We start from the raw sequence: 18,599 nt of genomic DNA on the forward strand, positions 1-18,599 counted from the left end.
TGAAACGTATAAATTTTTTAATTCTAATTAAATATTACAAATTTAAGAGACAATTACTTTAAGTTATTTTTTTAAATCACATTGGGTACGTGTCTGGTACGGATATTTCTACTAGTTGATGTATTCATGCTTTCTAGACGCTAGTCTTATTATTAGTTAGACGTTTTCCAAAAGAATTTGGTGTTAGTCTATTAAAAAATATCTTGACCATGAAAAATGACCGTGGTTCTTAGAAGTTCCAATCACAAGACGATCAACTGCTTAGAAAGTCAAGTTTAAGACCCATTAAACGTTTTCTTCTATATAAAGGCTGCCATGGGTTCTTTCTAACTCATAAACCGATAAGCCATAACCATTGCAATGGCTAATTCAACACTTCCTCATTTTTGTTCTCTCTTGCTTCTACTTCTGCTTCTTCCTCTCCTTCCTACTGTTTTTACCTACACCAAAGATGACTGTAACATAAGGCTGGACTCACCTTTAATTGCACAGCAAGGAACTGGTCCAGGGAAGTCGCCTTCAGGTGAATTCTCCTTTGGATTTTATCCTATTCAAAGCGATAAGACTCTGAATCAATTCTTGTTTGCAGTTTGGTTTGATAAAATAGAAGAAAAAACCATAGTTTGGTCTGCAAATGGCAATAATCCAGCACCACAAGGTTCTGCACTGAAGCTATCTAGCAACAAAGAGTTTGTTCTCTATGACCCTCTAGGCAAAGAGTTATGGAAGCCTCAAAGGAATGGTTCAAAATCCAGTTGCTTTGTTATGCTAGATAATGGGAACTTGGTGATTTTAGATGAGCAATATAATCCAATGTGGGAGAGCTTCAAAGAGCCTACTGATACAATTTTGCCAGGTCAAACACTGTACAGGAATACCACACTCAGGTCTCGCCAATCTGACACAAATTATTCTAAAGGGCGCTTCCAGCTTGCTTTTCAGTCTGATGGAAATCTGGTGCTTTATTCTCTATCTATGCCATCTGAAATCCTTGGGAAAGCTTATTTTTCTAGCTGGACAGTAAACTTGGCAACACAGTTGAACTTTACTGAGGCCGGATACGTGTGCGTCCAAAACGCAATATTAACCAATTGGTTCAACGTTTTCAAGAAAAGTCCTGGCTCAAATGAAACTTTCTACGACATGGCTAGGATTGATCACGATGGAGTCTTCAGATTATACAAACACCTCAGAAAGGAGGACACCACAAGTGGTGGAAGTAGTCCTGCATCATGGACTGAAGTAGATGGCATTCCTGATAATATTTGTGATGCATTTGTTAATTATGCTAATGGTGGTGGGTTCTGCGGACCCAACAGCATTTGTACTAAAGAAAGTGGTTATAGTCATGCATCTTGCTCTTGTCCTGTTGGATTTTCTGCCTTGGACCAATCGGACTATTGGACAGGCTGCAAACCAAATTTCACAGTATCTAACTGCCACAATGGACGGGAAGCAAATAACGAGTTTGATTTTGTAAAGCTAACAAACACAGACTGGCCGGTCTCAGATAACAATTTTCTTCAAGGATCTGCGGTTGATGAGGCAACGTGTAGACAGCTATGCCTCGATGATTGCTTGTGTGTTGTGGCAGTTTATGATGATAAAGGTAAATCTTGCTGGAAGACGAAGTATCCTCTGTCCAATGGAAGACAAAACCCAGATATTACAAGAATAGCTCTCATTAAAGTACCTAAAGGCCATGGTTCAGATATGAAAGGCAAGTCAGATAAGAAAGGTGAGCCAATGGTAGTTATCTTGGCAGTACTACTTAGCAGCTCTGCATTCCTCAATATCCTTTTCTTCTTAGCTAGTTTCGTGGCTAGTTTCTACATCTACCATAAAAAGGTGAATATGCCATGGAATATTGACAGCACACTTTCAATAAATGTGAGAAGCTATACATATAAAGAGGTCGAACAAGCAACCATGGGCTTCAAGCAAATATTGGGTAAAGGTTCTTTTGGAACTGTTTATAAAGGTGTCCTTGCATCAGATTCTAAAATATTTGTTGCAGTCAAGAAGTTAGATAAGGTAGTAGAAGAAGGTGAGAAGGAATTCAAAACTGAAGTGAATGTTATCGGTCAGACTCATCACAAGAATTTAGTCCGTTTGCTTGGCTATTGTGATGAGGGACAGCACCGGCTTCTGGTTTATGAGTACATGAGTAATGGCTCTCTAGCTAGTTTTCTCTTTGGGATATCTAAGCCTCATTGGAACCAAAGAGTGAAAATTGCTTCTGGAATAGCGAAAGGCCTAATGTATTTACATGAAGAGTGCAGCTCCCAGATTATTCATTGTGACATAAAACCTCAAAACATACTTCTAGATGAGTACTTTACCCCAAGGATTGCTGATTTTGGATTAGCAAAGCTTTTGTTGATGGAGCAAAGTCGAGCAGCTCTTACAGCAATAAGAGGGACAATTGGGTACTTTGCACCTGAATGGTTTACCCAAGCATCCATTTCAGTTAAGGTTGATGTGTTCAGTTTTGGGGTGATGTTACTTGAGATCATTTGTTGCAAGTCCTGCATTGCCTTTGCAAGGGAAGAAGAGGAGGCATTTATAGTTTGGGCTTATGTATGCTACAAAGATAAAAGATTAGATAAGTTGATAGAAAACGATGAGGAGGCAAGGAATGACATGAAGAGGCTAGAGAGGCTTGTGATTGTGGCACTTTGGTGTATTCAAGGAGATCCTTCACTAAGACCCTCAATGAAGAAGGTCACACAAATGCTTGAAGGAGTAATTGAAGTTTCCGTACCCCCAAGTCCTCCATTGTATACTTCCTCTTCGTCCTCAAAAAGTAGTTCATTTTTTGATTTTTCATTGTCCTCAGTTTCTGTGCCCCATTTATGATGGATGAGAATGGGTAACTTTGTACATGTGACTGAGTATTTAGTAATCCCTATTCTATTTTTCTTTTAGAATGAAACGGCAGTAGTGCCACACCTATTCTTGTTTATATTATGCTATCAGAGTCAGGATGATTAGCAGTTGGTTTCCTTCATGCATTTATCTTTTGCACTGTGGTTTGTTCTTGGTAATAAGGTTCATAGTTCAATCTGAAATTTTTTTTTTTTTTTTAATCATGGGTTTGTTAAATATTGTTCTTGCTGTGGTTTTTGTGGGATTAAATTATACTTGTGTGTGGGTTGATTTGGATTTGTAACTTTGAGAATTGCAACCCAAGGGGGTCGAGATTCATTTATAATTATTCCTTGAGCAAATCACTTCAAACATGTACAAATTTAAATTTGAAATAGGAAATGAAAAAGCCTACATCAATCATATTTTCCGACTAACTTTGAATTCTAATAGAGGAAAGGAAATGAAACATGCTAGTCAAGCATATTTGATTTCTCAAAAAGAAAAATATTCAAATCATATGTGTCATACTTGTCACTTTGGTATCTCAAAATTTTTGGTAGCTTATTTTCAAAAAACAACCAATTTTATTACTTTTTTAGGGGAGAAAAAAACAGTTAGACAAAAAGCAAAAAGCTAAACTTAAATTGCCAAAAGATAAAAGCACTATTTTTGAAATTCAAATTCTAAAACCCTAAAAATATAGGAATTCAATCTTAAATCTAGTAAGAAACTAATAAGGGGCTAAAATTAAGGGATAAAGAACAAAAAAAAAAACCAATTGAAAAAAGAAAAAGAAAAAGGAAGAGTGTATTTTTGTGAAGTATGCCATATCAAAGTAACAGAGATTCCAGAGAAATTTAAATATGCCCTTTATTCAGACATCTCTCAACAATACTAACACAAAGAAAGAAAAAACTGAATAAAAAAGATGAGGAACTTTTTGTCTGAGGTGGCATATGTTTAACAGAACACCCTTCCAAATCTGTTTCGACAAGAAATGGTCACCAAAGTAGCAGGCTACACAAGTAAACTCTGGTTTTGATACATGGGGTCTTGGAACAAAGAGTTTCTTTACTACCCCACTAGTAGCCCTCAGATATCAAAACCCATTGGTGAAGGAAATAATGCTCAGCCTTTTGGCAAAGCCAAAGATCACAACTACCAAGCCAGCTTCTCAACCTGGTGGATGGGCAGGTTTTTAAAAGCCTTCTGGGAAGCTATAATGGTGGTATTCTGTGAGAACCACACTATCTTTCTTGGCACCCTATTGGTCAGACAAATGAGAATAGAGAAGATTTAGAAATGTAAGGTTGAATTTAATCAACCATTTTGTTGGCTTTATTCCGTGCCAAATTTGATTGTAATTCAGCATTTATAAACCCTGTATTAGGTGGTAATCATGTAAGGGTAGTGTGTGAGAGAGTGTGAAGAAAAGCTTAAAAGTGTGCAACTTAGCAGGGCCTTGTGACTGGATTTTGCGACTGGCTCGCGGCTTGCAAGTCACCAAAGCAGGCACATGTGTGAAGCATGCAGGGGAGTTGAAGGGTCATGCTAGTTGTTGCACTACAAGACAAATCTTCCAGTCTGGCCAAGCAGTTAGCTTGTGACTCGGACTCGCGACTCAGTCATGTCGTGAGACCAAGTCGCCAAAACACCCTGTTTGCTACAAAACTAACTCTTCGCATTCCATACACACCCTACTATATATAGACCCTTATACCCACGAAATGTAGAGAGCTTCTAGAGAGAATTTTGAGAGAGAAACCCTAGAGAAAAACAAAATTGACTCATCCACAATCTTCATCCTTTGATTCTCCAAATTCCTCTACTCTCACCCTCTCCATTGTTACATTCTTGAGAGGTATATTAGCCAAAACCTTTTCTCACCATACCCATATCTGTGAAGAGGCTGTTTGGTGCTTGGGAAGCAGTTAGGAAGGGACCAATTGATATTGGTTGATGCTATGGGCTATAGCGGAATCCGGTAAGTTAGAGAAGACAAATGTTCGGCGTAACCTTGTTGGAGCAAGAAACTTGAAGGGCTTAGGTACATTGGGTAGATTAGGCTTGGAGGGTCTTCTACTGTTCATGTATCCCAACTTCATTCTCTAACGGATTATTGACTGCTTAGAGGGTGGTGGAGAGGTTTTATGACGAGGACTTCGGTTTTCTCTTCGATAGCACATCGCTGTGTTGTCTTTGTGTTTGCATCTCTCTTCCCTTAATCTTTTCCATTTAATTTTTGCTGTGGTTGTGATTTTATTTAGTTTAGATTGTTTTATCAATTCTGTTTTAAGCTTATGTTCATATTCCGCACATACATTGTTTGATAATAAGCTTGAATTAGTAATTTGTAATTTGGGGGTCTAAACGTTCAAGGAGTTTTACACAATATTTGAACATTCAATTGGTATTAGAGTGGGTGCATTTGCTGTGGTTTAATTACCTAAGTGCGATCATAGACCCCTTAGCTATGGATGAAGCTATGGAAAAGGCTATGTTGAATTGTGGCTTAAATGTTTGTGATAATGACTCTATGAGTATGTTTGAAGGGTGTCCTAACAATGAACTCCTAGAGTTATTAAAAACAAAGAAACATGCTAGGATGTTTGTTCACATGCTGAAATATTTTGAAAATGAGAATCACATCTTACACAATAGTCTATGTGAGTCTAATTCTTTGATTAAGAAATATAAAAGAAGAAATAGAATATTGTGTGATAAGGTTGAGAATCTGAAAAAGAAAATTCATTCTAACAAGAGCATGGAAAATGTAGACAAGTTTCTGTTTGAAGGTCAAGAGTGCGTGTCTCATACTTGCTTGTTTGTGCACACTTCCTTGAAGGTTTTCAATTCATGTTTATAGTATCTTGATAGCGGCTGTTCTCGTCACATGATAGGGGATAAATCACTGTTTAAGTCTCTCAAATAGAAGGTTGGTGACTATGTGACATTTGGCGATGGAAGTCATGCTCAAATTCTTGGCAAAGGGACTGTTGAGATACTCGGATTACCTCTATTGAAAGATGTCTTATACATCAAAGGGTTGAAGGTGAATCTCTTAAGCATCACTCAAATATGTGATGAGGACTTCCTTGTTCAATTCTGAAAGAAGGGGTGCATAATCATTGATGAAGAAGGGATTCAAGTCTTGGAGGGAAATAGGACTACCGACAATTGCTACGGAGTAGTTCCTAAGGCACCCATATCTTGTAGAAGTGCTCGTGTTGACATGTTGGAACTTTGGCATCACAGATTTGGGCATGCAAATTTCAAACAAGTAGCTAAAGTATCTAAACTTGAAGCGGTCGAGGGATTTCCAAAGTTTGGAAAGATAAAGAAGACTATTTGTGGTGCATGCCAAATGGGAAAGCAAACAAAGGCAAGTCATCACAAGGTGAATGTGATTGCAACCTCACGTTGTTTAGAGCTTCTTCACGTTGATCTAATGAGGCCTACAAGAACTGAAAGTCTAGGAGGAAAGAGGTACATTATGGTCATTGTTGATGATTTCTCAAGATACACTTGGGTTGAATTTCTTAGAGAAAAATCAGAAGCATGTGAGAAATTGGAAATTCTTTGCAAGAGACTACAAAACGAGAAAGGGGTTCCTATTGTCAAGATAAGGAGTGATCATGGCAAGGAGTTTGAGAATGCAAGATTTGAGTCGTTTTGTGAGAAGAACGGAATCAAAAAGGAATTTTCTGCCCCAAAACTCCTCAACAAAATGGGGTGGTTGAGAGGAAGAATCGGGTGATTTGAGAAATGGCAAGAGTTATGCTACTCAACAAGCAAATTCCTCAAAAGTTTTGGGGAGAAGTTGTGAACACCACATGTCACATTAGTAATAGAATATTCTTCCGAGCAGGAACAAAGAAGACCACTTATGAAATTTGGAATGGAAAGAAGCTGAGAATGAAGTACTTTCGAGTGTTTGGAAGCAAATTTTATATTCTAAATGATTGGAAGAACCTTGGAAAATTTGATGCAAAAAGTGATGAACGTATTTTCCTTGGGTATTTTACAACTAGCCAAGCATATATTTCTTGCCGTATACCTCTTGGATTGTGTGTTTTTGTTGATATCTGTGTATCTCATGCGTGAATATGGGTATTTGAACTTTTGGTCAAATTGTTGTGTGATCTTTGATGGCTTTGCAGTAATACACTCGGCTTTGCATGTACAGCAAATTTGGAGATAAATTATCAATGTTTGAGTTTTAGTTTAAGTTGAACTTGTTAGAGAGATAGAGTTTCACTCTTTGTTAAGTTTGGATTAAAAAAAAATAATTTTGTTTAAAAAAAATGATAATGATGAGTTTGAGTTCAAGTTAGACTTGTTAGAAAGATAGAGTTTCATTCCTTGTTAAGTTTGGACTAAACAAAAATAATTTTATTTAAATGTCGTGCTGACGTGGAAAATTGTGGAGCACATCAATTCTATAATTATTTAAACAATAAAATTTTAATCTTAAAAGAAAAAAAAAATTACAATAATACCTATCACGCTGCACACGGTCCTTTTTATTTTAATTTTTTTTTAAACCCTATTTAATTGGTCGGCTCAATATTTTTCAAATAATTCAAATTAAATGAAAACCAAAAATTCAAAAACAATAAAAGTATTGGAAAAGGAAATACTCTACGTGGCCAAGAATCATACCGCTTTCCTCTTGTGTACATAGTTTATTCATCAGAAAAGAGGAAGACAAAACTCCAACTTGATAAGAACACTATTTTGATATGCTGACTCCACCATAGAATATATTTTTTTTTTTAACAAAGTAGATGAGAAAAAAATAACATAAGAAGAGCTCATACCACCACTCGGCTTTAAAAAAAACTATTAGGGTTTGCTTTGCTTTTAATAGTGTTCATAATTAACCTCGCAAATTTGGAGATAAATTATTAATGTTTGAGTTTGAGTTTAAGTGGGATTTGTTAGAGAGATAGAGTTTCACTCCTTGTTAAGTTTGGATTAAACAAAAATAATTTTGTTTAAAAATATGATAATGATGAGTTTGAGTTTAAGTTTAAGTAAGACTTGTTAGAGAGATAGAGTTTCATTCCTTGTTAAGTTTGGACTAAGCAAAAATAATTTTATTTAAATGTCGTGCTAACGTGAAAAATTGTGGAGCTTATCAACTCTATAATTATTTAAACAATAAAATTGTAATCTTAAAAGAATAAAAAAAAAAAGCAAATTACAATAATATCTATCATGCTTCACGCGGTACTTTTTATTTTAATTTTTTTCAAACCTATTTAATTGGCCGGCACAATATTTTTCAAATAATTCAAATTAAATAAAAACCAAAAAGTCAAAACCAATAAAAGTATTGGAAAAGGAAATACTCTACGTGGCCAAGAAGCACACTGCCTTTCCTCTTGTGTACATAGTTTATTCATCAGAAAAGAGGAAGACAAAACTCCTACTCCTGATAAGAACTCTATTTTGATTCTGTGGTGACTCCACCATAAAATAAATTTTTTTTTTTTTTTTTTAACAAAGTAGATGAGAAGAAAATAACATAAGAAGAGCTCATACCTCTACTCGGCTATAAAAAAAAAAAATATATATATATATATATATATATATATTGGGGTTTGCTTTCCTTTTAATAGTGTTCATGATTAACCTCGCAAATTTGGAGATAAATTATCAATGTTAGAGTTTAAGTTGGACTTGTTAGAGAGATAGAGTTTCACTCCTTGTTAAGTTTGGATTAAACAAAAATAATTTTGCTTTTTAAAAAATATTAATAATGAGTTTGAGTTTAAGTTGGACTTGTTAGAGAGATAGAGTTTCATTCCTTGATAAGTTTGGACGAAACAAAAATAATTTTATTTAAATATCGTGTTAACATGGAAAATTGTAGAGCTCATCAATTCTATAATTATTTAAACAATAAAATTGTAATCTTACCAAAAAAAAAAAAAAAAGCAAATTACAATAATACCTATCACGCTTCACGCAGTCTTTTTATTTTAATTTTTTTTCAACCCTATTTAGTTGGCCGGCTCAATATTTTTCAAATAATTCAAATTAAGTAAAAACCAAAAAGTCAAAACCAATAAAATTATTGGAAAAGGAAATACTCTACGTGGCCAAGAAGCACACCACCTTTCCTCTTATGTACATAGTCTATTCATAGGAAAAGAGGAAGACAAAAATCCAACTCCTGATAAGAACTCTATTTTGATTCTATGCTGACTCCACAACAGAATATATATATATATATATATATATACATTTTTTTTTTAACAAAGTAGATGGGACGAAAATAACATAAGAAGAGCTCATACCACTACTCAGCTTTAAAAAAAAAAAAAAAAACTATTGTGGTTTTCTTTGCTTTTAATAGTATTCATGATTAACCTCGTAAATTTGAAGATAAATTACCAATGTTTGAGTTTGAGTTTATGTTAGACTTGTTAGAGAGATAGAGTTTCACTCCTTGTTAAGTTTGGATTAAACAAAAATAATTATGTTTAAAAATATGATAATGAACAGTTTGATTTTAAGTTTAAGTTAGACTTATTACAGAGATAGAGTTTCATTCCTTGTTAAGTTTGGACTAAGTAAAAATAATTTTATTTAAATGTCGTGCTAACAAGGAAAATTGTGGAGCAAATCAATTCTATAATTATTTAGACAATAAAATTGTAATCTTCAAAGAAAAAAAAAAGCAAATTACAATAATATCTATCACGCTTCACGCGGTCCTTTTTATTTTAATTTTTTTTCAACCCTATTTAGTTGGCCGGCTCAATATTTTTCAAATAATTCAAATTAAATAAAAACCAAAAAGTCAAAAACAATAAAATTATTGGAAAAGGAAATACTCTACGTGGCCAAGAAGCACACCACCTTTCCTCTTGTGTACATAGTCTATTCATAGGAAAAGAGGAAGACAAAAATCCAACTCCTGATAAGAACTCTATTTTGATTCTGTACTAACTCCACAACAGAATATATACATATATATACATTTTTTTTTTTAACAAAGTAGATGGGAAGAAAATAACATAAGAAGAGCTCATGCCACTACTCGGCTTTAAAAAAAAAAAAAAAACTATTGGGGTTTTCTTTGCTTTTAATAGTATTCATGATTAACCTCGTAAATTTGAAGATAAATTATCAATGTTTGAGTTTGAGTTTATGTTAGACTTGTTAGAGAGATAGAGTTTCACTCCTTGTTAAGTTTGGATTAAACAAAAATAATTATGTTTAAAAATATGATAATGATGAGTTTGATTTTAAGTTTAAGTTAGACTTATTACAGAGATAGAGTTTCATTCCTTGTTAAGTTTGGACTAAGTACAAATAATTTTATTTAAATGTCGTGCTAACAAGGAAAATTGTGGAGCTCATCAATTCTATAATTATTTAGACAATAAAATTGTAATCTTCAAAGAAAAAAAAAAAAAGCAAATTACAATAATATCTATCACGCTTCACGCGGTCCTTTTTATTTTAATTTTTTTTCAACCCTATTTAATTGGCTGGCTCAATATTTCTCAAATAATTCAAATTAAATAAAAACAAAAAAGTCAAAAACAATAAAATTATTGGAAAGGAAATACTCTACGTGGCCAAGAAGCACACCGCCCTTCCTCTTGTGTACATATTTTATTCATAGGAAAAGAGGAAGACAAAATTCCTACTCCTGATAAGAACTCTATTTTGATTCTGTACTGACTCCGCCACATAATTTTTTTTTTTTTTTTAAGTAGATGAGAAGAAAATAACATAATAAGAGCTCATACCAGTACTCGGCTTTAAAAAAAAAAAAACTATTGGGGTTTGCTTCGCTTTTAATAGTGTTCATGATTTACCTCGCAAATTAGCAGATAAATTATCAATGTTCGAGTCTGAGTTTAAGTTGGACTTGTTAGAGAGATAGAGTTTCACTCCTTGTTAAGTTTGGATTAAACAAATATAATTTTTTTTAAAAATATGATAATGATGAGTTTGAGTTTAAGTTAGACTTCTTAGGGAGATAGAGTTTCATTCATTGTTAAGTTTAGAATCAGCAAAAATAATTTTATTTAAATGTCATGCTAACGTGGAAAATTGTGGAGCTCATCAATTCTATAATTATTTAAACAATAAAACTGTAATCTTAAAAGAAAAAAAAAAAGCAAATTATAATAATATCTATCATGCTTCACGCGGTCCTTTTTATTTTAATTTTTTTTCAACCCTATTTAATTGGTCGGCCCAATATTTTTCAAATAATTCAAATTAAATAAAAACCTAAAAGTCAAAAACAATAAAAGTATTGGAAAGAGAAATACTCTATGTGGCCAAGAAGCACAACATCTTTCCTCTTGTGTAAAAAGTTTATTCATCAGAAAAGAGGAAGATAAAACTCCTACTGCTGATAAGAACTCTGTTTTGATTCTTTGTTGACTCTCCCATAAAATAAATTTATTTTTTATTTTTTTAACAAAGTAGATGATAAGAAAATAACATAAGAAGAGCACATACCTCTACTCAGCTTAAAAATATATATATATATATATATATATTTATATATTGGGGTTTGCTTTCCTTTTAATGGTGTTCATGATTAACCTCTTAAATTTCGAGATAAATTATCAATGTTTGAGTTTAAGTTGGACTTGTTAGAGAGATAGAGTTTCACTCCTTGTTAAGTTTGGATTAAACAAAAATAATTTTGTTTTTAAAAAAATATTAATAATGAGTTTGAGTTAATTTGGACTTGTTAGAGAGATAAAGTTTCATTCCTTGATAAGTTTGAACTAAACAAAAATAATTTTATTTAAATATCGTGTTGATGTGGAAAATTGCGGAGCTCATCAATTCTATAATTATTTAAATAATAAAATTGTAATCTTAAAAGAAAAAAAAAAGCAAATTACAATAATACCTATCATGCTTCACATGGTCCTTTTTATGTTAATTTTTTTTCAACCCTGTTTAATTGGCCGGCTCAATATTTTTCAAATAATTCAAATTAAATAAATACCAAAAAGTCAAAAAAAATGAAATTATTGGAAAAGGAAATACTCTACGTGGCGAAGAAGAACACCACCTTTCCTCTTGTGTACATAGTTTATTCATATGAAAAGACGAAGACAAAACTCCAACCTGATAAGAACACTATTTTGATATGCTGACTCTACCATAGAATAATTTTTTTTTGTTTTTTTTTTTTAACAAAGTAGATGAGAAAAAAATAACATAAGATGAGCTCATACCACTACTCAGCTTTAAAAAAAAAAAAACTATTAGGGTTTTCTTTGCTTTTAATAGTATTCATGATTAACCTCGTAAATTTGAAGATAAATTATCAATGTTCGAGTTTGAGTTTATGTTGGACTTGTTGGAGAGATAGAGTTTCACTCCTTGTTAAGTTTGGATTAAACAAAAATAATTTTGTTTAAAAATATGATAATGATGAGTTTGATTTTAAGTTTAAGTTAGACTTATTAGAGAGATAGAGTTTCATTCCTTGTTAAGTTTGGACTAAGTAAAAATAATTTTATTTAAATGTCGTGCTAACGTGGAAAATTGTGGAGCTCATCAATTCTATAATTATTTAAACAATAATATTGCAATCTTAAAAGAAAAAAAAGAAGAAGCAAATTACAATAATATCTATCACGCTTCACGCGGTCCTTTTTTTTTTAATTTTTTTTCCACCTATTTAATTGGCTGGCTCAATATTTTTCAAATAATTCAAATTAAATAAAAACCAAAAAGTCAAAAACAATAAAATTATTGGAAAATGAAATACTCTACGTGGCCAAGAAGCACACCGCCTTTCGTCTTGTGTACATATTTTATTCATAGGAAAAGAGGAAGACAAAATTCCAACTCTTGATAAGCACTCTATTTTGATTCTGTACTAACTCCACCACATAATTTTTTTTTTTTTTTTTTTTTTAACAAAGTAGATGAGAAGAAAATAACATAATAAGAGCTCATACCAGTACTTGACTTTAAAAAAAACTATTGGGGTTTGCTTTGCTATTAATAGTGTTCATGATTAACCTCGCAAATTTGGAGATAAATTATCCATGTTTGAGTTTGAGTTTAAGTTGGACTTGTTAGAGAGATAGAGTTTCATTCATTGTTAAGTTTAGACTAAGCAAAAATAATTTTATTTAAATGTCATGCTAACATGGAAAATCGTGGAGCTCATAAATTCTATAATTATTTAAACAATAAAATTGTAATCCTAAAAGAAAAAAAAAAAAAAGACCAAATTACAATAATATCTATCACGCTTCACGCGATCCTTTTTATTTTAATTTTTTTTCAACCTATTTAATTGGCTGGCTTAATATTTTTCAAATAATTCAAATTAAATAAAAACCAAAAAGTCAAAAACAAGAAAATTATTGGAAAATGAAATACTCTACGTGGCCAAGAAGCACACCGCCTTTCCTCTTGTGTACATATTTTATTCATAGGAAAAGAGGAAGACAAAATTCCAACTCCTGATAAGCACTCTATTTTGATTCTGTATTGACTCCACCACATAATTTTTTTTTTTTTTTTTTTAACAAAGTACATGAGAAGAAAATAACATAATAAGAGCTCATACCAGTACTCGGATTTAAAAAAAACTATTGGGGTTTGCTTTGCTATTAATAGTGTTCATGATTAACCTCGCAAATTTGGAGATAAATTATCAATGTTTGAGTTTGAGTTTAAGTTAGACTTGTTAGAGAGATAGAGTTTCACTCCTTGTTAAGTTTGGATTAGACAAATATAATTTTGTTTAAAAATATGATAATGATGAGTTTGAGTTTAAGTTAGACTTTTTAGAGAGATAGAGTTTCATTCATTGTTAAGTTTAGACTAAGCAATAATAATTTTATTTAAATGTCGTGCTAACATGGAAAATCGTGGAGCTCATCAATTCTATAATTATTTAAACAATAAAACTGTAATCTTAAAAAAAAAAAAAAAAGCAAATTACAATAATATCTATCATGCTTCACGCGGTCCTCTTTATTTTAATTTTTTTTCAACACTATTTAATTGGTCGGCCCAATATTTTTCAAATAATTCAAATGAAATAAAAACGTAAAAGTCGAAAACAATAAAAGTATTGGAAAGAGAAATACTCTACGTGGCCAAAAAGCACAACATCTTTCCTCTTGTGTACATAGTTTATTCATCAGAAGAGATGAAGCTAAAACTCCTACTCCTGATAAGAACTGTATTTTGATTCTTTGTTGACTCCTTCATAAAATTAATTTATTTTTATTTTTTTAACAAAGTAGATGATAAGAAAATAACATAAGAAGAGCTCATACCTCTACTCAGCTTTAAAAAAAAAAAATATATATATATATATATATATATATATATTGGGGTTTGCTTTCCTTTTAATGGTGTTCAAGATTAACCACTTCAATTTGAAGATAAATTATCAACGTTTGAGTTTAACTTGGACTTGTTAGAGAGATAGAGTTTCACTCCTTGTTAAGTTTGGATTAAACAAATATAATTTTGTTTTTAAAATAATATTAATAATGAGTTTGACTTTAAGTTGGACTTGTTAGAGAAATAGAGTTTCATTCCTTGATAAGTTTGGACTAAACAAAAATAATTTTAATTAAATATCGTGTTGACGTGGAAAATTGTGGAGCTCATCAATTCTATAATTATTTAAATAATAAAATTGTAATCTTAAAAGAAAAAAAAAAGCAAATTACAATAATACCTATCACGCTTCACGTAGTCCTTTTTATTTTAATGTTTTTTCAACCCTATTTAATTGGCTGGCTCAATATTTTTCAAATAATTCTAATTAAATAAAAACCAAAAAGTCAAAAACAATAAAATTATTGGAAAAGGAAATACTCTACGTGGCCATGAATCATATCGCTTTCCTGTTGTGTACATAGTTTATTCATCAGAAAAGAGGAAGACAAAACTCCTACCTGATATGAACACTATTTTGATATGCTGACTCCACCATAGAATATTTTATTTATTTATTTATTTTAACAAAGTAGATGAGAAAAAAATAATATAAGAAGAGCTCATACCACTACTCGGCTTTAAAAAAACCTATTGGGGTTTGCTTTGCTTTTAGTAGTGTTCATGATTAACCTCCCAAATTTGGAGATAAATTATCAATGTTTGAGTTTGAGTTTAAGTTGGACTTTTTAGATAGATAGAGTTTCACTCCTTGTTAAGTTTGGATTAAACAAAAATAATTTTGTTTAAAAATATGATAATGATGAGTTTGAGTTTAAGTTTAAGTTAGACTTGTTAGAGAGATAGAGTTTCATTCCTTGTTAACTTTGGACTAAGCAAAAATAATTTTATTTAAATATCGTGCTAACGTGGAAAATTGTGGAGCTCATCAATTCTATAATTATTTAAACAATAAAATTGTAATCTTAAAAGAAGAAAAAAAAACCAAATTACAATAATATCTATCATGCTTCACGCGGTACTTTTTATTTTAATTTTTTTCAAACCTATTTAATTGGCCGGCACAATATTTTTCAAATAATTTAAATTAAATAAAAACCAAAAAGTCAAAACCAATAAAAGTATTGGAAAAGGAAATACTCTACGTGGCCAAGAAGCACAGTGCCTTTCCTCTTGTGTACATAGTTTATTCATCAGAAAATAGGAAGACAAAACTCCTACTGCTGATAAGAACTCTATTTTGATTCTGTGGTGACACCAATATAAAATATTTTTTTTTTAACAAAGTAGATGAGAAGAAAATAACATAAAAAGAGCTCATACCTCTACTCTGCTATAAAAAAAAAAAAATATTGGGGTTTGCTTTCATTTTAATAGTGTTCATGATTAACCTTGCAAATTTGGAGATAAATTATCAATGCTAGAGTTTAAGTTGGACTTGTTAGAGAGATAGAGTTTCAATCCTCGTTAGGTTTGGATTAAACAAAAATAATTTTGTTTTTTAAAAAATATTAATAATGATTTTTAGTTTAAATTGGACTTGTTATAGAGATAGAGTTTCATTCCTTGATAGGTTTCGACTAAACAAAAATAATTTTATTTAAATATCGTGTTGACATGGAAAATTGTTGAGCTCATCAATTCTATAATTATTTAAACAATAAAATTGTAATCTTACAAAAAAAAAAAAAAAGCAAATTACAATAATACCTATCACGCTTCACGCAGTCTTTTTATTTTAATTATTTTTCAACCCTATTTAGCTGGCCGGCTCAATATTTTTCAAATAATTCAAATTAATTAGAAACCAAAAAGTCAAAAACAATAAAATTATTGGAAAAGGAAATACTCTACGTGGCCAAGAAGCACACCACCTTTCCTCTTGTGTACATAGTCTATTCATAGGAAAAGAGGAAGACAAAAATCCAACTCCTGATAAGAACTTTATTTTGATTCTGTGCTGACTCCACAACAGCATATATATATATATATATATATACATTTTTTTTTTAACAAAGTAGATGGGAAGAAAATAACATAACAAGAGCTCATACCACTACTCGGCTTTAAAAAAAAAACTAGTGGGTTTTCTTTGCTTTTAATGGTATTCATTATTAACCTCGTATATTTGAAGATAAATTATCAATGTTTGGGTTTGAGTTTATGTTGGACTTGTTAGAGAGATAGAGTTTCACTCCTTGTTAAGTTTGGATTAAGCAAAAATAATTTCGTTTAAAAATTTGATAATGATGAGTTTGATTTTAAGTTTAAGTTAGACTTGTTAGAGAGATAGAGTTTCATTCCTTGTTAAGTTTGGACTAAGTAAAAATAATTTTATTTAAATGTCGTGCTAACGTGAAATATTGTGGAGCTCATCAATTCTATAATTATTTAGACAATAATATTGTAATCTTAAGAGAGAAAAAAAACGTAAATTACAATAATATCTATCACGCTTCACGTGGTCCTTTTTATTTTTATTTTTTTTCAACCCTATTTAATTGGCTGGCTCAATATTTTTCAAATAATTCAAATTAAATAAAAACCAAAAAGTCAAAAACAATAAAATTATTGGAAAAGGAAATACTCTACGTGGCCAAGAAGCACACCACCTTTCCTCTTGTGTACATATTTTATTCATAGGAAAAGAGGAAGACAAAATTCCTACTCTTGATAAGAACTCTATTTTGATTCTGTATAGACTACACCACATAAGATATATATATATATATATATATATATTAACAAAATAGATGAGAAGAAAATAACATAATAAGAGCTCATACCAGTACTCGGTTTTAAAAAAAACTATTGCGGTTTGCTTTGGTTTTAATAGTGTTCATGATTAACCTCACAAATTTGGAGATAAATTATCAATGTTTCAATTTGAGTTTAAGTTAGACTTGTTAGAGAGATAGAGTTTCACTCCTTCTTCAGTTTGGATTAAACAAATATAATTTTGTTTAAAAATATGATAATGATGAGTCTGAGTTTAAGTTAGACCTGTTAGAGAGATAGAGTTTCATTCATTGTTAAGTTTAGACTAAGCAAAAATAATTTTATTTAAATGTCGTGCTAACGTGGAAAATTGTGGAGCTCATCAATTCTATAATTATTTAAACAATAAAACTGTAATCTTTAAAGAAAAAAAAAAGCAAATTAAAATAATATCTATCATGCTTCACGCAGTCCTTTTTTATTTTAATTTTTTTTTCAACCCTATTTAATTGGTCGGCCCAATATTTTTCAAATAATTCAAATTTAATAAATACCTAAAAGTCAAAAACAATAAAAGTATTGAAAAGAGAAATGCTCTACGTGGCCAAGAAGCACAACATCTTTCCACTTGTGTACATAGTTTATTCATCAGAAAAGAGGAAGATAAAACTCCTACTCCTGATAAGAACTCTATTTTGATTCTTTGTTGACTCCCCAATAAAATTAATTTCTTTTTTTATTTTTTTAACAAAGTAGATGATAAGAAAATAACATAAGAAGAGCTCATACCTCTACTCAGCTTTAAAATATATATATATATATATATATATAGGGGTTTGCTTTCCTTTTAATGGTGTTCGTGATTTACCTCTTAAATTTGGAGATAAATTATCAATGTTTGAGTTTAAGTTGGACTTGTTAGAGAGATAGACTTTCACTCCATGTTAAGTTTGGATTAAAAAAAAAAATTGTTTTAAAAAAAATATTAATAAGGAGTTTGAGTTTAAGTTGGACTTGTTAGAGAGATAGAGTTTCATTCCTTGATAAGTTTGGACTAAACAAAAATTATTTTATTTAAATATCGTGTTATCGTGGAAAATTGCGGAGCTCATCAATTCTATAATTATTTAAGTAATAAAATTGTAATCTTAGAAGAAGAAAAAAAGCAAATTAAAATAATACCTATCACGCTTCAAGTGGTTCTTTTTATTTTAATTTTTTTTCAACTTTATTTAATTGGCCGGCTCAATATTTTTCAAATAATTCAAATTAAATAAATACCAAAAAGTCAAAAACAATGAAATTATTGGAAAAGGAAATACTCTACGTGGCCAAGAAGAACACCACCTTTCCTCTTGTGTACATAGTTTATTCATAGGAAAAGAGGAAGACAAAACTCCTACTCCTATTAAGAACTCTATTTTGATTCAATGCTGACTCCACCATAGAATAATTTTTTCTTAATTTATTTATTTTTTTTAACAAAGTAGATGAGAAGAAAATAACATAAGAAGAGCTCATATCAGTACTTGGCTTTAAAGAAAACTATTCGGGTTTGCTTTGCTTTTAATAGAGTTCATGAT

General features: G+C 31.0%; 1 protein-coding gene across 1 annotated transcript in view; it reads left to right on the forward strand.

Annotated features, from left to right (window-relative positions):
- Positions 1-360: 360 nt before the first annotated feature.
- LOC115983561 (G-type lectin S-receptor-like serine/threonine-protein kinase LECRK3) overlaps positions 361-18,599 on the forward strand; it is a 40,378-nt gene continuing 22,139 nt past the window's right edge. Inside the window, exons 1-2 of the mRNA XM_031106269.1 lie at positions 361-2,806; positions 4,427-4,503. Coding sequence (XP_030962129.1) covers positions 361-2,806; positions 4,427-4,503 — 2,523 coding nt within the window. The remainder of the gene's footprint in view (positions 2,807-4,426; positions 4,504-18,599) is intronic.

Source organism: Quercus lobata, chromosome 4 (assembly GCF_001633185.2).
Source record: "Quercus lobata isolate SW786 chromosome 4, ValleyOak3.0 Primary Assembly, whole genome shotgun sequence".
NCBI classification, from domain to species: Eukaryota; Viridiplantae; Streptophyta; class Magnoliopsida; order Fagales; family Fagaceae; genus Quercus; species Quercus lobata.